The following is a 23,597-nucleotide window of genomic DNA, read 5'->3' on the forward strand; positions in this document are numbered from 1 at the left end:
GATCATGACGAATTTTTTTTAAATTATAACTGATTTATAACCGATATAACTGGGATTATAACTGAATTTTTTTAACATTCAGTTAATAATCCCAGATGACTAGAACTGACTCCTAAAAGGAAGTACTGAAATTATTTTGCACCTTAGATACTGTCTTGGTATACTCGCATCAATGGGCCAAATTTTAAACATATCCCCAAATCCTGTAAAATTTCAGTCTGCTTTTCATGACCAGAAAATAACAATACAGTTTGCTTTATTCTGAAATGGAGACTAAGATGTGCCGATCACACTCCATAGCCTAGCTACCTGGTGGAGGTTGATGGGCGTTTTTGTGGTCCCATTTTAGTAGCAGGGTTACGGCTGCCACGGAAACTTTGAAGGAGTTGCTTCCCTCCTTGTAGCTCCAGGCGCAGGGACTCCTGCACTGCGACGACTCAGGTGGAGGTCTTGGGTTCCCACCAGGGGCAGTGGTGGGAGAGGGCAGCCGGTCTCTGTGGTGCTCTCCGGGGAGCTCCCACTCACGAGATGGCCTCTTGCTTATATTAATGGCATCCGAAGTTAGCTGAGGGACCGTGCTTTTTCAGAAAGTCCGTGTATTAGCACATCTGGTTGTGTGGGAATAAACAACGTGGAGGTTTCCATCCCTCTGTCTTCACAGGAGGACTTGGTAATTTGACACCCGACCTCTTAACCCAGCCATCTTTTGTAGAAACTAAATTTCCTTCCCCATGGGGAAGAATTTGAAGGAGACTGTTAGTTTCAATGAATTCAGCATCATTGCCCCACCAGCCCCCTCTCCGCTATGTTACCGCAAAAGGAGACAATTTGGCTCCAAATGACTAATGCGATTCTTTTTAAAAAAAAATATTTCGAAAATTTCAGTTGTATCAGAGGTTATTCAGTCTATATCTGAGGTTAACATTATTAATTCGTAATGACCTTCCATGTGGCCTTCATGGGCTGAGATTGGTGTGCATGTTAGTACAAACTGAGTAGAAATATTGCTGTGAAATGATAGACTGTATTTATAGACAACAGGGCAAAATCCTAGCTTCTATTAAAAAAAAAAATACTAAGAGAGCATTTACGCACTTTTAATGAGTATTGAGCTTGCCAAAATCTCTGAAATTGGTCCAGAGGTTTGGAATGAAGAATTATCATTTGAAGACGAACAATGCAAGTTCTGTTGCAATTTCAGTAGCAATCCCCAGACCTGTTTTCTTTATGTCATTAAAACTTTAGAAACATAAACAGTGCTGAATTGCCACTGGTACTGAATAATGTGGCTTTTATTGTTGCCTGGGCTCTTCTGTATATTCAAGAAAATAATTTAATATGTATTAATAAATAGAAGGTAACTAAAGATGACTGTGATCTAGTCTGTTGAAAATTTCTCAGTACCCTTAATTTGTTAGTAAATTCAATATATTTTATTTAAGCAGAATCATATATACAGTATATTAACTTTTTTTCCAGGCAATCTTTACTCAGCACAGAAAGGCCAGATGTATGGGAATTGTAAAAAATCAGGATATGCATAAAAACTGTTCAAGTGCATAAAGCAGCCCCATCTGGAAGACATCTAACAGAAATGAAGTTGTACAAAACCATTCCATTGATAATAAAGCTAATTTTTATGGGTCTGACAAGTATGTAATTATGTTCAGTGGTGCTTTTCAGATTTTATCACAGTCAATAAACCGCAGTGGTAATTTCATTCCCATTTGACATATTTACATGGAAACATTTGATTGGAGGAATTAGTAACCCTGAAAGCCTTGATAGATATGTTTTAATGATCTGTGACCTCCGCAGTCCCTCATCTGTTTATTGTTGCAACAGGCGAGAAGTCGTTCCTCTGTGACCTTTGTGGCTTTGCCGGCGGGACACGTCATGCCCTCACCAAGCATCGGCGGCAGCACACAGGTCAGTAAAGCTGTCTTTACTCTTTGCTATATTTTCTCCAGCGAGGGAGTCCCTCTACACTGGGGAGTAACGCAAGTCAAACAGAACGTTACAGCACAAATAATACATCGGCTCATTGTTTACTTTGCTTTTTCTTGTTTTTGTAAAATCAGTATGCCCAAGATTTGCATCAAATCTATTAGCTGGGAATTTGAATACTTGCCTGGGGAGGTGGGATGGGGAGGGGTGTATTTTTTTGGGTTTTTTTTTTTTTCTGAAGGAAGTAGAATTGTAAAGATTACCTTTCTTCTTTAAATGAGTGCTAAGTCTACTTTTTTTTTTTTTTCCAAGGCCCAAATAGATTACCTACTGTGAAGATTTTGCAAGAGTCTGCTAGAATGTCCCTGGGTGAAAATTAGAGACTACATATAGATTAATCCATTATTTTGGACTGAGACATAGTTGAGAGCTAGTATTGTTTCAGTTGCCCTTTTGTAATTTTAAGATAGTTTGTAATTAATAGGTGCAACTTTAAGAGTTACCACATGGTTAGCATGTAAAGGAAGATTTCTCTCCCAGAATTAGTAAAGCTTTCCTACCACCTGGTTATAAAAATTTAATATCAGATAAAATTAAATTGGTTCTTAGTTTCAGAAGACCAGAAAAAGTGCAAGTATTAAACATTTATTAATACATTTTACCTTAATTGTGCTTTTTAGTAGTTCCTTGTAAGTGTTTGATTATTTGAATAGATTTTGTTCAAACAGACGCAGAAGTGTTGCTGCTTAAGCCACTGTAGTTTTTGTTTTACTGACTAGCATGAGGATAATCTAATATCATCAGGAATTGCTGTGTGAGTTAAGTGACCGTTGTCTAATGTACAGTGGAAAGAAATGGCTAACAAATGAGAAGCTGTAGTTGTTACATCATGAATTTTCCATGGATTTTGTAAAGGAATCTCAGTGGGAGATTTTATTATGTCCCTGAATAAACTAATCTTGATTCAGGACGTACACCATCTAAGTGCGTAATTTCCTGGAGAGCAGCTACTCTCTTTCTTGAGAGCCTGAAGCCATTCTTTCCACCCTGTTTTCAGTTTATTAAAGCAACCATATTTGGAAGAGAGTCTTGTGCTTTCAAAAGGGCAGAGTTCTCAGTGCCAGTCAGGCAATGTCTTGAAATGGATAAGCTCTAAAAACATAAAATAATGCAGGGCCAAATTTTGCTTGCAAGTCTACTAGTAATTATACTTCCAGAATTTTTTTTCTGATTAAAAAGGAACATACGTTTGTGTGACGGTACTGCCACAGTCAGTGGGAGGAAGTTTGTATTTTTGAAGTGTCCAAGAAGAGGCATTTAGTAAATATAATAAGTTCTTTTAGTATTACACTACCTGAATCATAACAGGAGCAATTGCAACTCCTGGAATGGAAGTCGTATGACTCAGTTGTAACTAAAGGTTTCCATTTTTCTGGAGCTTTGAAGAATTTTCACATGTTGGATGAAGTTTACCAAATGTGGGCTAAGAATGAAAATGAATCATTGTTATCAATAGGATGGGAACTACCTTTTGTTTTTATTGGTCTGCCATGCAGCACACTGGGATCATGCTTATGTCTAGGACTTATAGTCAGTGGGGCCACACAAATGGTAAACAATCGTTTCAGAATGGAAAAGTGGAAGAAATGCATATTCTTGTATTTACCTATTATTTGAGTGCAGATCTGGTTTCTCATCGGGTTTATATTTTTATTTTCTGTATCATCAGGCCACAAGCCAATAGAAAAAATATTTTATTTCCTGGTGTATGTGCAAAATTAGGCTGAAAATATGGTACATACCTGGTGAAAAGCTGTCCAGGTTTTTGATGGCATTTTGCCCTTCTTTTGCCAGTATGGTAGAGACTTTTGTGCTATGATCACAGGGATTCACAGGTTATAGATCATGAAGCTTGCATCTAGCAGGCATAACTTTATATTTTATGTCAGGACTAGAGGCTCGTTATTACTTTGCTATTAACTTTATACTATACAGGACAGTATCTCAGAGGCAGAGGGATCTATCTTTTTGGCATTTATCTGCCTCTGTGGCACAAACAATCAGAGATGATTCTTTAGCAGAAAAATTATCTGTAGCTTCTATTTGTTTCAAGGAGAATGACACAATCCACCTTTTCCTGCTTTCTTGCACTTACATGGGTTCACTTGTATTTTCATCCAGTGCACAACTTTATCTCAATCCTTAGCTGCATGTACTCCTCTTTGTACCTGATTTTTTTTCTTCTGTGTCCCCTGTTGGCACAATTTTCTCAGAGTAGAATGCCAAAGCAAATTACAATCAGATTTGAAAGGGATAGGTATCAAAAATAGTCTAAATGGCTTAAATAATTCCCTGCCGTAATCCAAGCTGTCTAGGGAGCTGACACAGAACATCTTCCAATCCAAGATTTACTTCTATCACCTGTCAGAGACCCTTGATTCAAGGGCAAATGAGCAAATCCTCACATGTAGTTGAGGAGTCTTAACCAGCTTAACAAGCCTTCTCTCATCCCAGCCTCAAGGCCTGAGGTGTCCTGACACCCCAGAGAAATGTTCAGCTGCTGATAGATATTTGACACAAGACAGGACTGGCTGTAGGACCCGCCACTTAAGACTTTTGATGCTCTTGATTCTGGTTATTTCTTACTCTGTTCCTCTCTTTTTAGATGAGATAATTTTGATGTACCTGGTGAAATACCTTTACCTTGTGAAAGATGCATTTTCTTTGCAAATATTACAGGGAGCATGAAGTATAACTGTGTGAATAAGGCTGGCAGAATCTGGCCCACGGTCATTTGTGGAGCAAACTGTAGGGACTCGTTTGATAAAAAGGATGTTATCCCTGGAAGATATGTTTTGGGGTTTTAAATAAAAAGAAATACAAGAATGTTAAACTGAAAGAAAAAGCCAGTAGTTTTAAGACTTGAAAAATGTTTGCAAACATGATGCATCTCCATACAGATCCTTGATATAGGCTTTCTCAACTGTAAAGTAGAACTGGGAAGAAGAAAAAAATAATTTGACCTATCAAGACATCCCTGGTGTTTCACCAGTTGATGTTTTTGTTCTGTGTTAAATATGTTATGTTCTTAATGATTCACCTGGTCCTCTGAGAAGCACACATTTTGAACACAGAATAAGCTAAGTCTTCAGCTGATTTTGTTCTGGTAAAATGTTCTAGCATTATTTTATGATCCGAATGCATCTTCTTCCAGTCCTATTCTGCAAGAATCAATCTATGAAATTCTGCAAGTCTTTCTCTGGCTATGGTAAATATCAGTGGCCCGATCTTCTATTTTGTTAATTGAAGCAATCACAACTTCAAGAGTGGTGCAGAGTTTGACCAGAATTTCATCACACTGTAAAGAATACTTACATCTTTGTCTTTGTTGAATGCTTTACAATAGACAATTGTGGCTGCCTTGGCTGTGAACAGAAACTGTCTTAAGAAACTTAGACCGCTTGCAATATCAGCTGGTGCTATGTGGTAAATAAGGGACAGCTTGCAGTGCTGCAAAAACGTATATGCCATAGTTCTGGTGCCTCAACGTGACTGGGAGAAAAATTTTTCATTGTTTGAGTCATCCTGAAATAATCTGGTTTGAGTCATATTTTGTCCCAATAAGAAAATCTGCCTGAAGATAGGAAGATAAATAATGTTGCAAACATTAGTGTTGGCTGAATTTAGAATTAGTTGAATTCCACAAAGAATTTTAGCAATTGTCTGAATTTTATAATAAAAAAGAGTAAGTAACCTCTAAATCAGCCACCAAAACCATGTGCACGCACACACACAGAAAAGAAACATATAATATCACATTATTTAAATATTTTGCCTTAATTATAATCAACCAGGAAATTGCACAAGAGAGAAAACAAGCAAGGGTAAATATTTCTGGCTTGAAATGAAAGCATGAAGCCACTTAATTCTTAGTTTTAAAGTGTCTTTTTTTAACATTCTTGGTGTTACTGTTCTGCCCTCCTCCTTTGTTTGTCTGCCTTTTGGTATCACTCGAGTTTTCCCTTCTTCTACATGTTTCCCAGTAAACTTCCATTTCATGCTGCAGTAGTTGGCTCAATCCAACAGTGCTGATCAGTCACAGCCTGTATTCTCTTGCATGAAATTCCTTTTTTAATGTTGGTTAGTACTCCTGAAAATTGCAAATACCCCATCCTCATCTTCTACACAATGGCAGTCTATATTTGCTTCTCGTGTGTTAGTTGTGGTGGAATCTTCCTGGGGATCGTAGAAGTATATTACAGTAGTAGAGCATTAGAGGGTAAGTACACTTACCGTGCACAGCAGATCTATGACAGTCACCCTGAACCTATGGAACTGCTTAAGAAGATTGTGTCTCTGTTCAAATATTTTCATGAATTTTTGAAGATGGTAGCTTATATCATACAGATCACTGTTTGTATGATTGCTTCTGCTCACTCATTTCAATCTTGCACTTCTCAAGACATTTATAGGTCAATGTAATAAAGAAAAAAATTTAATAATATATGTGTTTTTATCCAGATGAGTGCCTCACTTTGTGTTTCTATTTCTCATGTGAACTGCTCTTTGACTTTAATGTGTAGTTACATTACTCGGCATTGAATTTAATGTATAATGTAGCCTCTTCCTTTCAACTTACCCACCACAGCTTAAAAAAATTATAATGTTGAATACCACAGAAAATGTAGCACAGTTAAGAAGACTTACTGCTCTTTTCAGCAAGAGGAGAGGTGAAATTTGAAGAGGATCTGTGTTGTTTTTCCTTTTCCGTTTATGCCAACATTTGCAGCAGAGTGTGGAACTTGATTATAGCAAACCTTTGGACAGAAATTACACCAAAAACCTGGATATCTTAAAACTTTCTCTCTACCTAAGAGAAATTATCTAGTGGAACAGATTTCTTACTATTTCTGAGCATACAAATGTCAATCATTTTCTGCTAGGGAAGAGCAACCCTATGGCATCTACAGCATTTCTCATATGAAAGCAAGGATGGTACTTGTTTTTATATCTTATGTGCAAAAAAAGTTGACCAGACTAAAAGCAAACAGAATTTACTTTAATATACTTCAGGCTTTGTTAGCAAGCTTTGTACGTTCCTCTCCAGGGAACAGCCTTAACAAACACTAGAAATAGTTGGAAATAAGAAGAAAAAAATCCTGTAACGTGTAAGCAGATGGCTGCATTTTGTGGTCTACTCATTCCTTAGGTCAAATGAATCTTATAGCATTCTTCCTGTGCTGCTCAACACATCATGTGAAAGACAAATAGGACTAAAAACAATAGTTTCCTGTTGAGACAACTGGGGTAAGATTTCTGCCATCTTCTAAGATTCTGATTAGTTGCTCAAGACTTGTGAATTGAAGGGATCACTTGATTTTTATTTTTTCCTTCATTTATGTGGAAGCTGGATCCTCAGCGGCACATTCATATACATAATCTATAAGTAGAAATTGTCAGAACAGTCATGATTATGAATAAAAATTTCATTTTGCCATCCACAAATCAACATCTATCGCCAAAATTCATAGTTTTTGCTGTTGTGTTATTTCATTTTTCCTTTTAAAAGTACACATTAAGTACATACATAACTGCACAGAGAAATTATGATTGCGGTAAAGTTTGCTCTGTGTCCTAAGAAGCTCATCATCGAAGACAGAGAAATCAAAGGAAGTAAAATCAGAAAAAAGAGAAAGAAGGAAAGAAAAAGAAAGCTGTAATTTGTGTGCAGGGAGGAGGCAGGGGGAAGCAAAAAAAAAAAGCTAACGTTGATGCTAAAAGAAATCAGTGCAAAATTTGGAGAGGCAAGAGAAAAAGAAAGCCTTAATTGTGATATTTTAAAAGCATAATGGGTAGACCTGAGGAGGCTAACTGGTAAGCAGCACACATAATAACTGCTTTTGTACAGACCGGTGCTTTCCGTGATCTGACCCTTTTATCGGTTGCTTTCCCAAACTTTGATTGTTGGAGCTAAAATTTTCCATATCAGGTGACTTAAACAACTGATGCACTTCAGAAGTTGCTTGCAGTATTGCCAAAACAGCAGAACCATTTCTTCTTCTGTGGTTACGAAACATAGCTTTTTGGAAAATGTTTGTGTTAAAAACAAAATTAAAAAAAAAAGGTAGAGGGTCCTTGATTTTGGGATGTGTGTCCTTCCTTTTTATCCTCCACAGAGATTGTTGGTCATTGGGACATTTGGGGGCACCTATCCTTCTTTTTTGTGGGGTTTGTTATTGATAGAATTAGAGATGGTGAGGCACGGGCAAGTCTTTTATAATGGTAGGGTGGGGAGAGGGTTGGTTTGGGTTTTTTTACCTTTATTAATCTTTAAATATGTAGACTTTGTCCTTATGCACTTTTGGATACCCTATTTTATAGTTATTACATAGTGTTGTTTAAAAGATACTGTGAATATTGGTTTTTTGATTTGTGTTATTTTAATTTTGTATGAATTAGATCCTTGACTGGGGGTGAGGGAGAATACTCCCAAAGTATTTAATGGCAGCCCATATAAAAATAAGTTTATTGCCTGAAATTTCTGGGGGCAGGAAGGCGGGGGAGAAAAATTGGGACACAAAAGTTGATAAAGAGCATTCTGGCCCAAAGATAAGGAAGACAAAAAATGCTTAAATGAGTAGGTCTATGGAAAACTTAAATAAATAATCAAATAAATAAAAGCACTGCTGCTACAACTAATATACTCTTCAACACCCCCCAACCCAAAGAAATACCTAGTCATCTTTTAAATTTTTTCAACTGTACTTATCAACCTGGTTAATTTTCCATAAAAATAAGTACTTTTTCCTGTGTGCAGCTGCTAAGAATTACAGGCCATGCTAAGCTGTCTTTTTTCCTCCCAGTTTAGTTGGCTTTTGTTGTGTGGTGCTGCTGTGATGTATTTTCTGTCAGGTGAGATTTACACATAGTCCACTTGACAGAAGCAGTTAGCCACAAGGATTTCCTAAGGAGAAACTTCCTGGAGCAGTGGGCAAGGATTATCATTTTTCTTTTGGTCACGATGGAATTTGCAAGCTCTCATGGCTTCCATGGGCCCTCGCTTGTCTGTCAGCCCCGCTGGCCCTGCCCCAGCACAGCAGCAGACCTTTACTTGATCCGTCCTCTCCTGAATGGCAAACTAAAAATCTCCTTTCAGTTCAGATCTGCTTTTTTTTTTTTTTTTTTTTACAAGGGGGCAAGTTGGCAGGGTTCTAATGCATTTTAAATGAAAGCAGTGAAAATAAGTATGTATGTTATCTAAAATACCTGTGGCTTTACTACTTAGGCTCGAAAATGTTGCTATCTTCTTTAATACCAGAAAGATAAAATAAATCAGGCACAAGAAATCTTCAGTTCAAGAACAGGTTACGTTGCTAGGGAGCCTATGGCCTCCCAGAGAGTTTAATTGAAGCAGCAGCCAGTACCATTCAAGCTGCTGGGAGAATCGGCTTCTCCAGAGCAGAGAGTCAGCGTCTGACAAGAAAACCCCATTTGGGGCAGGAAAGACATACTTTCTAGCAGTCTCAATTTGTCCAGCATAGAGGCTTCCGCACTGTGTCCTGCCCCTTCACCTTTCCTTGTCCCATGAAACAATAAGTGAAAAATAGTAGCTGGTATTCTTTCCAGCAGCTGCTAAAAGCAATTATTCCAACTCTTTATGGAGCTTTCATAAGCTGCTCCATTGTCCTTCCTTGCAGGCTTGAGGCCTGAGGACCTTGCATTTCTTTTTCCCTTAGGAGGGAAAAAAACCCAACAGTCTCCAAGAATGAAAAATGCAGATTTCTCTCTCTTCTCAGGATTCTGGCCAAGTCTCTTTAGAAGTCTTGAGTGTTTCATGCTTTAAGCAGGCTTGAAAAATCTGGCTTGGAGGCATGGCTGCTTGGGAGTGGCCTTTTGCGAGTGATGTGTCTTCTGCTGGTGGTGTCTCCTGTCAGTCTGAAAAACTGCAAATTGTACCTGCTAAGAGGCTTAGGCTTCAATTTTAAAACTGCCTATTCTAGATCTCTGAACAGCCTACAAGGTCGGTGTCCATCCCTAGCAGTTTTAATCAGACTTCTTAAGTTAGGGATATTGATTCCACATGTAGTCTTTAGGATAAATACTCCTGAAGGCTTGAATAGTGCAGTCAAGATCCACCTAAGTTAGGAGCTGCCTTCTGTCTTCTGCATATGAAAAGAAACCTGTTTTCTTCCTAAATAGTAATTACAGGTGCTTGTAAACCATGCAGATTATTTCTGGAGCAACCAGTTGGAAAAATGGGATGCAGGTGTCTTAGCTAGGCATCCCGTATGTGTATCTGTCACAAGATGTTGTCTTGACGTTTTCTGAGGGGGGGACCCCTCCGCTGGAAGGAAAAGTACTCTTTTCACATAATAATTTATAAGCTAGAGATTTTTATCTTCAATTAGTACAATTTTTCAGTGCAGTTGCACATTCAGCAGAGATTGAATTTCAGTCCTCTGAAAATATTAAATTGGCCCACTGTTCAGAAAAGATTCACAAGGGCAGAAGGATAGGAGGCAAGAGAGGGGGAATGTAGCAGTAAGTTCTGGTTCATATTCTCAGACCTGGTTTATGTGTACTCTTTAATGGATGAGATGAAAAATCCAGGACCAGGAACAAAAAACAAAGATGCTTTCCTGACGGAGATGTTCCTTTCTAAGCAGGCACTGAATACAAGCTTCAGATTGATTTCTCACCTTCTGTCTCCAACAGTGTTGCTTTCGGGGCTGTGCATAGGCCCAATTCAACAGAAGGTGGAGGGCAAGAGGAATGCCTGTCACCTGGTGATGATATTTACGTGAAATAAGGCCCAGTAACATGGTTACCCTGTTTCAGTGCACTTCTTAGTCCTCCTTTTTGCTGCTGTGTAACACCACATGGGAAGTCAGCTGGCTACTGATCTGTATGTGTCATAGTAAGAATAGCATTTTGCAATTAATACACTGTATTTGGAAATTTATTTTGTATTTGTGGTTGTTGTACTAAAATCAGTCTCAAGGGATTTGCCAGAAATTTAGACTTGTCTTCCTTTTCTGTTGATGAAAACTGATAATGCATATCTTCTCTTGTCACCTTCTAGGAGAGAAACCATTCAAATGTGATGAGTGTAACTTCGCTTCCACAACACAATCACATCTGACACGACATAAGCGTGTCCATACTGGAGAAAAGCCTTACAGATGTCCCTGGTGTGACTACAGGTAATGAGTCATTAACTAAAGCATGATGAGAGAAGGGTTAAGGTGATCAGACGAGGTTCATTTGAAGTCACCAATAAAAATATATTGCCATTAAAACACCATCAGGGCAGCAGTAATTGCGTATTAAATTAGGAGCTAAATTTAAAAACTTAGTCTTCAGTATTTAGGTATTACTTTATAAAGAAAAACAAATGATGGGAAACCTTTTAGTGGGAACACTGCAGTGCTAATGTTGAGTGTTTGTTTCACAGCTGCTCTGGTGTCTGTTAGAATTCTCCATGGTGAGGCTGCTTATCTGCATCGCCTTTTCAAATCAGTTGCAGTGTTGAAATTTTTCTCGGTTGAGTTGCAACCATTTCACTAAGAAAGGAAAAGTCCCCTAAAAGGCTTAGCAGCCTAAATACTCACTAGACACTTATTAGAACAGGAAGCAACTGGAGGTAGTTACAGTGCTGCAGAGTCTTGTTTTTCTGCTCCAGATTTCCTTCTCCTTGCCAGCCAAGTTGTTTGGATGAGAGTTGGCCATAGGGTGATTGCGTGGAAAGCCTCCCTTGTTCCACCATTAAAATCCATCCTGCTAGGACAGTATCTTAAGTTCTCAAAAATCACGATTGGATGGTTAAGATTACTTGTGGTGCTCATCCTGTGTGTCTTTTGTTCATTATAGACTACTTATTAAACAATCTCATATTGCTTCTTAGATGATTCTTTACTCTTCTTAAACATACCTCTACAATCTTGAATACTTTTAATACCTTGCAGTAAACTGGCTAGTCTATGTGTACTATAAAGGAATCCATCGAATTTATTCATGAGCAATTTGCCAGAGTTGACGTCCAAAAAGTTTTTTTTAAAAAATCAGTATTATATTTGATAAATGGCATGATTGTGTAATTGGATGCATGTGCTGTGGTGCATGCATGCAAGAGGAGAAAATTAAACATTTGATTAGACCACTATAGCATTTTTTTTTATTTTCTTTTAATGGTGAGCATACAACTGTAATGTTCTTTTAGTATAAGTTTTAATGTAGTTTCCTAAAACAAGATTATATAACAAATGCTAACCGCTCTCATAATACCCGGTTTCATGCTATTTATGAGCTGCTTTAAAGAAAGCTCCTGTACAGAAAGCTTCTGCAGTCATCATGTAGTTTCTGTACAAAAGTTTTGTTGCATTGGTTTGTGCATGTAGATCAATGTTCTGTGAATTCTCCTGTTTTGAGCACCCATTAAATTACTGCCTAGAACTGCAAAGAACTGAATTTGATAACCTGGGGGGGAGGGGGGTGCTTCCGTTTCTGTGCTGCTACCTTAAGAGTCCCTCTGCTTTTTCCTTTTTGTTTGGTGGGGGTTTTTTGTTGGGTTTTTTTTTTAATAGAATTGTTTCTTGCATCTGAGAGAGAGAGGCGGTTTTGTGTTTGTCACAGTGGTTGCTTTAAAAGGTCTGTGTTGAGTGAAGAGAAAGCATATAAGCAGTAGTGTGACATGATGTGCTGCAATAAAGGTAAAAGGAGCACTACCTTTGCTGCATGTTTGAGGTGGCTTAATCTTGGGATCCACTTTAATGAACCATCCTGATTGGAAGGAGTAGTCTTATTGCAGAATTAGGTGATGAGAGGTGGGTTATGGTGGTTTTGAGCTCCTGGGTTGAAGACGCTAGAGACTGGGAGCTTTGTAGATATGAATCAGTTCAGAGTTTTTTACACACGTACAATAAGTGGATGTAATTCCCTCACTCAATATGACAAAATGCATAACTTCAATGCTCTGTTTAGTGATAGACGGGAGATGTTTTTTCTTTGGATGGACAGTTTTCCATATGGGATAGAAACTCTAAGAAATGGCAAGTTTTCTACTACTATCTTATTATATTGGAGGTTATTAGAGAAGAAGCAGGCATAATTTATTTTATCATGAAAAACAAGAAATCTCTGCACATCCTCTGCCTATATATTACTGAAAAATAAACATTTTATGGTAATAGGATGTTAGTTTCCATCCTTTGCGGGCCAATTTTGACCTAATCTTTGGAGGCTGATCTCTACAGATACCAGCTGATGAAGCTTTGATTCTGCAGGAAATTTGTTCTGAGCTCAGCTGAAAAACATCTGGCAGGGATGCAGGAGTCAGAGCTGTGCTGCTCTTGCTGCTGCAAGTTCATAGAGGCAGCGAGGCACTTTGTGTAGCTGCAGAGGAGCCAGTAGAGGGGCTGCTGTATTTATTAGCCCAGCAGTCCTGCTTGTGCCTGCCAGTTTCCACAGTCCTGGGATATTAGCCAGGCTTGTTGGCAAGTATGTTTTTTGCTCTCTCTCTACCTCTCTCATTTTTTTTCCTCTTTTTTTGTTTTAAAATAAAAAAAATTAAGGGAATCACATGTTGCCTCCTAGTCAATTCACCCAGTATTATCTCTTTTCATGGACAGGTATTAGCAACTCTGTAAATAATGTCCTTTGTATCAGGTCAGCAGATGGTATGTACTCTTGTAAGTGTCACTTACAGAAAACATAAAATCAAGATTTTAAAATCTGCTGACATAGTGATAAAATTCACCCCTGTGTCTAATGGTCGAGTTCTTACTGTGGTGCTTTCAGCTCAGCCCATGCACTGTAAGTTCATCCAGACTATTTCAGATGTTGCTGTTTAGTGTTGCTCAGCAACTGCAGACTCTTTAATGACCCTTGTAGTTTCAGCGAGGTGAATATTCCTCATTTTGTGTACGGATATGGAGTATTGTTAGTGCTACCATAAAGTCTCCTTTCACTGGTAGGTGAAGTGATCTCTCTATTCTATAAAGTAGTTTGAGACACTTGAATTAAAAGAGTGTCTAAATACAAGGTATTTTAATTATACGTGTTCAGCTCATCAGTGCTCAGAGGGTTCTTAGAGGTTCCTGAATTCAAGCTTTTCAGTTCCTTGGGAGGAAATTGTGAACAATCATCCTGCAAAACCTTTTGCCAGTCTACCAAGTGAAAGGCTAGCTAATCCTGGCTAGAAGTGCAAAAAGAAAGGTTATTAGAAGAAACTAATCTGAATTTAGGAACTGTTATGAAAATCTGGATCACCTGTGACTGAACAGGCACCTAGAACTCTTTTTTTTTTTTTTTTTTTTTTTGCTTAGGAGCAAAAACTGAAGTGAAATAGACTGTAAGATACTATGGGGAAAAAGATTGGTTTTGGCTGCGTGGAACAGAAAAGGGAATTTATTTCCTATATAACCCACAGCATGGGAAATTCTTTTCTTAACTATGAAAAGACATCCATGGATGTGGTTTTCTGACATGAATAATAAACTAACCTAGCATTATATATTCTCAATAGTATGCATATTCCCAAAAAGAAAGTGGGAGAATTTGCTCATTTTATTTTAACAAATTGCTTTTATAATCTGTGTTTATGGTTGTACTTAAACATTCTTGCAAAAATGTTACCTTCCATCTCTACTTTATGTACTGTGACCACTTTTTATTTATTTTTGTCTAAATCTTTTGTACCTTGATAAGAAAAAAAATGAACATCTACTTTTCTGTATGGCAGTATGTGACTTCTAGTAACTATTATAATTTGAAATTATATTTTCAGCCTAGTTTATAAAATTTAATTCCTTTTGAAGGAAGAAAAAATATAAACATACATAAATTATACATAAATATAAAAATTTGCTTGTTAAATGTTTTGGTTATATTTTTTCATGTTTGTGTTTTCAATTTAAATTTTCCCTGTTTAGATAAAAATATGTACAATTTTCCTTGCATTTACTTTTTCAAATCACACAGCATTTCTCTCCATTCTTAAGTCAGTGTGCTTTGTCATGCAAAAATATTCATTCACTCCTAATTAATGTTCAACTTAATTTTATAATACAGAATTGGTCTCTTAGGGCCCTACACCACCATTACATATGCAATGCTTATTTTATACTTCTTAGTCATTTAAAAAAGATATGTTATGTGGTTAAACTTTTCAGAATACACGATCCTAGAGTTATACTGACAAACAGTTCTGTTTGCATTTGGTAATGGGCACATTAAGTAGTGAAGAGTGGTGGAACGTCCCGAAACTGAACAACGCCTGTGAACTTCAACTGATTGATAAATCTGTTGGTTGTATGCTCTGTGGCCAGACTTTCTAAACCTGCGTCATATTTAGGCATCTGAATTTAACCTGATTTCATAAGTGCTAAACGCCCGTAGGTCCGATGATGTCAATGGAACATGCAAATATACAGCATTTTCAAAAACTGAACTGGTTTTGTGCATGTGTCTAAACTAAAGAATTAGGACCTTCATTTTAATCCTATGTTAGGCTTTAAATTCAACTCCCATTGGTACTGACTTTCCATGTAACTATCACAGCTTCTCAGGCAAATAATGATTTATGTTCATGGTGTGCGTGAGGGGGATGTTTCAGTACAAAATGGATCTGAATTATATTGTTTTGCATTGGGGGAGGCAAAAGACAGAGCCCTGTTTTTCTCGCGTGGTCAAATTTGTTGGAGTTCAGGGCTCAGGAGGAGCACTGGCATAGTTTCATGATACAGAAACAGTATTGCTACAACTTTGACCATGAGAATGTGGGACAGGTATAATGTTAATGTATTTTGTGCCATCCCTGTGCTGTAATTAAACAAAATTACTTCTATTTATCTGGGATTCTGCTGTAAGGTTAATTTTGCATAGAGAATCCATGGCAGTGAGGAGAAGGAGGGAATGGAGGGCAACATCCAGGGGATTGGTGATGTTCCACAGCCATAGATAAGAGGGTTTAGAAGCTGTATAAAACAAACAGCCAGGCCAGCAAAACAGCATTAATTCCGTAAATGCACCTTTCTATAAAGTATTTTATGACTTGTGAAGGATGTCTTACAAGACTGAGAATAAATAGCATACATTTTTAATATAATTATGTAAACTAAAATAAATATTTTACATTTATTATGCATAATAAAATAATTAGACAACATTCTCTAAGGGATTATGGCATCTGAAATTCCAACTGCAGAAGGATTCATTGCATATTTTCAGCAGCGGCGGCAGCATGACTTAGGGGGAGTGACTCCACAGGGGCTACTTTTCTTTTTTTGGACAGCATCCCTGGGGAGTTCCTATTTCCCTCTGACTTATAGTATCTGTTCATAGGTTGTAAAGACCAGTTTATAATACACTTCAGGATTTGCACCTAAGTCATAGGAATGTGCAAAGTAAGTGTTTTCTCTCTATTTATTTTGGTGAATTTAATAACTTAGTTGTCTTGGTACAATTGCATCAGCTGTGCACAATTCTCTAGTTATATCAAGGATAACTGGGAACTACTTTAAATGCTGAGGTAACAACGTGTACTTATTTGTAGCAAAACTGAAAGGCTGTTAAGGCAAACTTCTGCATAAAATGATGAAACTGTATATTTACCATTAAAACGTTAACATTAATACGCTCTTTGTAACCAGTGAAATTTAATATGCATGTATAGGAAATAACTAGGTTACACAACTGTATGGAACATTAGGCTGATGAGGACTCCAAGTGGCAACCACCACTGCGCTATGGAAAAACGCTTTTTTTTATATATCACAAAGGCAGAATTAGGCAAAAAAAGTTGCATGTTCTTTGTGTTAATAAGAAATTGCTAAGGACAATAATGCATGCATGTAATAGAGCAAACCGGGCCTTCAGGAAGCACTTAAGCTTCTGTTGTGATCAGCAGCAGGAGTTGAGGATATCCAGTGCCTTGTGCTAGCAGACTTATAAATAAATGGAGGTAGAAGTTTAGAGAGAAATTCTGTCAGTGCATGGGCATAGTTCCCAGATGCAAACTGCTCAGAATATTATTCAGCCCATAGTTTTTAATAAACAGTCAGATAAAATATTTGGTAATATTTCTATTAATCTGGAATAAAATATGCTGTAGCATTTAAGTCCATAAAAGGAAAATAATCTGAAATAAAATTTTAGATATAGCCGCAAAACCACTTTAATTATTCTAGTGAATACATGGCATGCAAAACAATGGTTAGGATTATTCCCTTTATGATGTTTCTGTTGCTTAAACAACTTTGCTAAGTTATAGCAAACAGGTCATATGATAAACTCAGCATTAAAATATGCAATGTGATAGTACAAAATACAGATCAGCTATCATGTTAACTAAAAGACGTGACTTCAAATGTGGTTCCTAACATTCAGAAACACAAATAATGACATGGCCTTCGCTGGGAGGTGTGTACGCTGTCTGCACTGACTGAGAAATTCTCTCTCTGCAGTTTTGGAGAATTGTGTTGGTGGCGGCGTACAAAAGAACTTAAACTCCTTCTATCGCAGCTCTCCCTGTCCTCCCTGCCAGATGCCAATGTCACTGCATGGACTGCTTAAGAAAATGTATGCTGATTGGAAAACATGATTGTTTCTTAAAAGAAGACATATATATATACACACACAGAAATATATTGGTGTTTGTAGATTTGATGACTGTGGTCCACACTGAAATTACCCTGTTAAGAGGCTTTTGCACAGCATGCAATAGTATAGTCACTTTGTGAAGTCCTTTGCTTTCTGTATTTTTAATTAATAGAATAGTAAATGCACTCTACTTGGTAGAAGGGTAATACAGATATTTATTTATTCTAATGAATAATATTTACTCCTTACAATATGGAAGTCTATAAATAATTCTATGAGCATTGGTAACTCATGCTTCTTTTGTTGGCTTTTTTCTTATTTCTATTTATTTATTTATTCCTGTTTTCCTTTTTTTTTTCTGTGGCCACTCTAAGAGGAATTAAAAATTGCCTTTTTTATTCAATAAATCTGTGATTCTTATGGTAACACTGAACCACTGGACTTGAGACTTTAAGGATCTGCCCAAGTGTCTTTAAACCTGTGATACAATTGCAAGCATTGATAATAGCATTCTAGCCTCATTTTGGATTGAGTCCTTTGAAGATCAACTTTTAAGTAATGTATTTAAGCCTAAATGACAGGGTTGACCACCCAGTTTAATGTTACTGAGACATGCAGCCATTTTGATATCAATGTAAAAATTCCTATATAGTTTTAACTCCTGGCAGCTTCTCTCTTTTGCAGTCTGTTGTGATCATAGCTCAGCACTCTGTCAGTTTCTTCACACTTTAAGTTCTGCAAAAACATTCTCAAGTTCCTGATTTCTTTCGGTAGTTACTGTCTCCCCCTTGCTGTTCAATTTGGGCTTTGTCCCTAAACTTTTCTTCTTATGCAGCCTCTCCCCCTCTGTAGTGATGCGTTTTTTTTATTTTATTTTATTTTATTTGATTTAGAGTCCAACACATTTAACCCAAAACCTGTGTTTGGTGTTTAGTAAATATGAATAAGACCACTTCATGCAGTGGACAGATTAATGTAACTAATATCTTCTATTATCACACTTTATCTTCTTCCTGTCCTCACACTTCTTTTTCCCTATCACATGCAATCATCACTGTCTTATCTATTCCTCTTTCTTAAGGAGCATAAATATGTTATGATAAATATACCTATATTTATATTTAATGTATAGTTAATTAATGTTTATAAATCTGGAACAGCAGCATATATTTCAAACTAAAATAATCTTAAGTAGGTTGTATTTTGATAGTAAATAAAATTCTAGTACTAGCCTCAAGATGAATGGCAAGGCTGTGGTCTTAATATAGCTTTTAGTAAAAAAATAGGCTTGTAATTTCCTGTTCTTACAGTACTTCTGATAAAGATGTACAGTGAAGATCTCTTATGTCTACAAATAAACTTTCATTTGTTGGATAAATTTCATGTAAAATAATCACTGTCATCATAGCTTAATTAATACAACCCTTTTAGGTGAAAAGTCGTTTAAAAAAGGCTAAAGTGAACTATATATGTTTTCTTTGCTCTTGCCTGTTAACACAGAATAAAAGATAAACATGTTTGTTTCTTTTACCATTCCTTAATCCCCAATCCAGTCATTATGAAATGGCCAAAGCTGTCTTTGGGAGTGGTCAAATCTATAAGGAATTATTATTGCCGACTACCTGGTTAACTACCTGGCTGGTAGTTAGCAATCTGAAAATATTTTGGTAGGCCTTCGAGATGAAATCAATAGACTCTAGCCCGTTGTGTTATGTGTGGTTTATTCTCCAGGCAATATGACTACTACCATGTAAACAAGTCTCTGTATTAATGCTGTCTTAGTGACAACCTTCCCTCTTCCTCCTTTATACGTGACATACAGAACAGGTTAAAATGTTGGGAAGTGACAGAAAGCAAATTCGGTTCAGAATAGTTCCAGAAAGAGATGTAACCTGTTGCAAGGGGGAGAAAGGGACAGGTTTTTTCCCTTTAAGGGCTGATGAAAATGCGAGAAAGAAAATAATTGTTGAATAGAAAATAAAGGAAGAAAGGAAAAAAGAGGAAAAAAATGAGCTTTTCTGTTTGAGGAAAAAGTCGCTACTGAGATACTTCTAATGCATTTGAATTGGTGAGCAATTTTCTAAATAAATATGTCTTTCTTAGAAACTCCTGATTTAGTGAAGCTAAATAAAATCGCTTGTGCATTCCATCAGAGTTGCCCTTGTCTCTGTGACGGCTTCTGCCCAAACTCCCCTGGAGTGGTATGTTGGGGAACTTTGGGAATGCAGGTACCAAAGCCTCTGCCTCCACCACGAGGCTCCCTGCCTCAAAAGTAGAAGTCATGGGCTCAATGTGCCAGGTCTGCACCCTTATATTATGGCCGGACGGTGTTTTCTAGGGGCCACAATACAATATGGTGCGACTGAGGTTCTGGGGCAGAGTCGGCACCTGGGGTTTGGGAGGCTGGTGCTCCTGGCCACCCTCTCCCCAGAGTGGTGGGGAACCCCTACAGACTGAAAGCCCATCTCTGACATCTTCAGCTCTCTAAACATTCTGCTTTAGAGGCAGAGGTATCCCAAATTTGGGAACTTGGAGTTGCCAGGATGTTGCTTCACAACCCATGGGTTCAAAGCTGCTGCTTAGGTTTGGCCACAAAAAGCCTTGGCAGAAACAAGGAGAGCTTGTCTCTGATGTCCGTACCATCGGTTGCCTTTTCTCTTTACTGAGCAGCTGGGAGAAGACGGTGCGTTCCCTGTAGGAAAATGCAGCATAGGGAGGACAGGACATTTTGGTATACAACAGCTTGCTTTCCCTAAAACCATTTTGCAGATGCTGTTGTATCATACCCTACTTTATTCATGTAAGTTACGGATCAGGGATATATTTCACTTGAGGCTTTACTTACAAAGGGACATTCTGAAGAGGAGTAACTTATTGTCCAAGTAACTTGTTAAGCTGCTTGTTACTACTATTTTGTCCCTGATTAGGATGGTCTTTTTGGTTTTCCTAGGCCTCTTTGTTTAGGTCTGAATAACAAGTGTAGATATTGCTGAGACTTCTTAGGGACTTGCTTTATAAAAGGCAGCACATAAAGCCCTCGGTTTTGTTATTGCAAGTGATGGAGTGCTGCTTTGCTGTTATCATTGTTTTTTGAGTTTGTTTGTTGTTTTTTTTAAAAAAAAATACTTAAAAACTCAAAAATATGCGCATACCAGGTGGTTGAAAGATAGCATTTTAGTTTCTAGTTTCCTTTCTGTCTATTAAAAAAGTTAAAAGTGGTGGTAATAGCATTCACTGTATTTGTTTATTATATTAGGTTGGTTTGTTTAGGTTTTGTCTTTAACATGTTGCTTAGTACATGTACCTGAATTTTGTGCTTTAATTTCTTTTTAAATGTGTCCTTCTAATAATGGAAAAATAATTAAGGGAAAAAACGAGAATCCAAAATATATATTGAAAAGTTTGTTTTGCATTCTTGGGTGCCTTGGGTCAAAGCTGTTGCTTCTCATTTTACATCCTCAGGGAAAAGAATGAGGTCTGTGCAGTACTCTTTATCTTCCCCTACATTCCCAGGTTATACACGCTGAGGCTTAGTGTGATGGGAGAAACAACCTGGTGCAACGCTGTTCTCCTTTCTCCTGCTCCCGTGGGCAGGGGGATTGGAGTGGAGACATTCCACGATATTTCCCTACCTCCTTCTGTAAATGAACTGAAATAGGGAGGCAGTGGGAACTGAGAGGGACAGGAAATAGCTGCTGCTGTTCATAGCCTGCGAGCAAATTGATTATTCTTCCTGAAGTTAGGAGGTTGCAAAGTGACTTTAGACTCTCAAAGACTGCCCAGATCTCCCTGGTGCTCCCAGGGTTGGTAGCAGAGCTGCAGGTTGCTCCGTACCTCAGGCCAACTGACCTCCAGTCCAGTTCTGGTTTGGTTTTCCTCTCACTTAAGCAAACTGCCCAGCTCACCATGATTTCAATACAGGTCCATACACATATACGTGTATTTTTAAATAATGCTTTAAAGTAACACTACTTCTGATGTTCTTCAGCATTGCTATCTTTTTATATTTTTACTGATGTTATTTAAAAAACACACAACTAGAAACTCTGCAGTTCATAATAGTGTGACATTATTTGTGTTATAAACCTATAAATACATTGGGTGGTACTAGTGACATCATAAACTGCCTGAACATCCTACTAGTTCATTGTCATATTACTGGTACCCCTTAAAATATAGTATTTATAGCTTTACGCTTGTAACTTCAATGCACTTTTCTTCAATCCTTGTTCAAGATAATTATGGATTCTAACAACTGTAGTTGAGGATTTCTTCTGCTGGAAATCCCATGTGGAACATCTTCCCATACTGAGCTTCCTCAAAGCATTTCTGTTGAAATTTTTCATGCACAGTCTATAGGGCAAACAATCCTGAAAATCATTTTGAAGTTGTATAAGGTATTGTGATTATCAAAATGAATTCCCACGTTCTGATAATTTTTCATTAGAAAAATGTGGTATTTCATGCATCTTTTTGTTAACAAGGTGTTGGTAAAATACAGAGAACCACTTCCATTATAGCAAATTTTGGAGTTATCTACTATGAGTATTTTAACATATAAAAAGCTATTAGTAATTTGTTTTCTTTTCAGCAAAGAAATGTGTCTTTAGTTCAAAAAGGCGATTTTTATAAATCAGTTGACGAGGATTGATTTTTAGCCTGATGTCCCTAACTTATTCTGAGACTTGCACCAGCCCATGCATCCATCTTCTGTCAGTTTCTTTAATAACTTTTTAAGCTGTTGGCCAGTTTCAGTCAAAACTGACACCCCGTAGTAGTTACTGAGATAATTTAAGTTCCTACATGTTTCCTGAAAGAGGTGGATGAGGAGAAGAGAAAAAAAAAAAAAAAAATCAGTGAGGAATGGGAAGGCAAAATTCAGCTCTCGTGCATTCTTTTCTCTTACAACCAGCCAGCGTATTGTTCCAGGCTCGCCACCCAGCACAGCTGGTTTTTCTTGCCTGATGGGAGTATCTTGAAGCACATGTTGGGGAGCTGCTGTTACTGCATTGGGAGACTCAGTGAACAGGGAGGAATCCATAGGAAACAATGCTTCAGTAGGTACTGTGCTCGTGTATCAATGCTTTTGGGTCCCAAATTAACTGTTTGTTGCAAGTAGTTGGGACAGGTCATTTTAAAAGTTAAAACTTGAAAGGTATTTTTAAGGATAAACAGAACACACCCAGCTGTGTGTATTTTTCTTTAGAAAAGAGGTTATTTGGAAGAGATTTGTGCCCCTGAGACTAAGAGCACTGATACTTTTTATTCAGTGAGTGAATAGGAAGAGCTTCCCATTATATGGAGGGATTATTCCACAAGTGCTTTCTTTGGCAGGTCTTCTGTTTTCTTTAGGTCATTTACTGACAAACTGTGACGTAATGCATAGGTATAGATAGATGCATTTAAATGATGAAAAGAAGCGAAGTTTTAACAAATACCAAGTTCTTTTTACATATTTTTAGTGTTACTAAGCATCCACAAATTCTCATCTTACATGGGGTCCAGTGGCTCTGTACCTGTTTGGAATGCAGCCTCTTCATTTAAGTGACTAAATGTAACTTTCATCACATTTTAATTTGAATTTTAATTACTCAGCCTTTAAGATTTTGATCAGCACTAATAAATTATAGCACAGTCATCTGATACGGTATTTAGCTGATTGATTTTTGTATGCTAAAATGTAGTCATTTTAAGGAGCAATAAAAGTACTTTCAAGTAGAAGAAGGGTTTCAAAGATAAAGGAATCTGCTCCAGATTTGTTCAAGTCTCTGTCAGACCAGAGCGGGAAGACCTAAATATAAGCCTTTGCGAGGGCAAAGCAGTTGGCTGCTATCCATTCTGTTAAAATAAATGCAGCAACATCAAGTCAGGCAATCAACCCAATCTAGGCTAGTGGGGTGCAGCTTTTGGGAACAGCTGTGTGTTGCCTGGTGGTGGTGCAGGAGGTGAGAGATGAGTATACAGTGTTGGGTGGTGCTAGCTCTATTAGTGCTCTAGGATGGAGAAGTGTATGCTGAATGGCAAATACAGCATTTGTTTGTTCTAGCTGAGTT

The 23,597-nt window shown here is 37.5% G+C and overlaps 1 protein-coding gene across 1 annotated transcript in view; it reads left to right on the forward strand.

Annotated features, from left to right (window-relative positions):
* Positions 1–23,597, forward strand: part of ZNF407 (zinc finger protein 407) — a 327,241-nt gene that overhangs the window by 180,642 nt on the left and 123,002 nt on the right. The window contains exons 5-6 of the mRNA XM_009885867.1: positions 1,846–1,929; positions 11,030–11,150. Of these exons, the coding sequence (XP_009884169.1) occupies positions 1,846–1,929; positions 11,030–11,150 (205 nt within the window). The remainder of the gene's footprint in view (positions 1–1,845; positions 1,930–11,029; positions 11,151–23,597) is intronic.

Source organism: Charadrius vociferus, unplaced genomic scaffold (genome assembly GCF_000708025.1).
Source record: "Charadrius vociferus isolate BGI_N301 unplaced genomic scaffold, ASM70802v2 scaffold195, whole genome shotgun sequence".
NCBI classification, from domain to species: Eukaryota; Metazoa; Chordata; class Aves; order Charadriiformes; family Charadriidae; genus Charadrius; species Charadrius vociferus.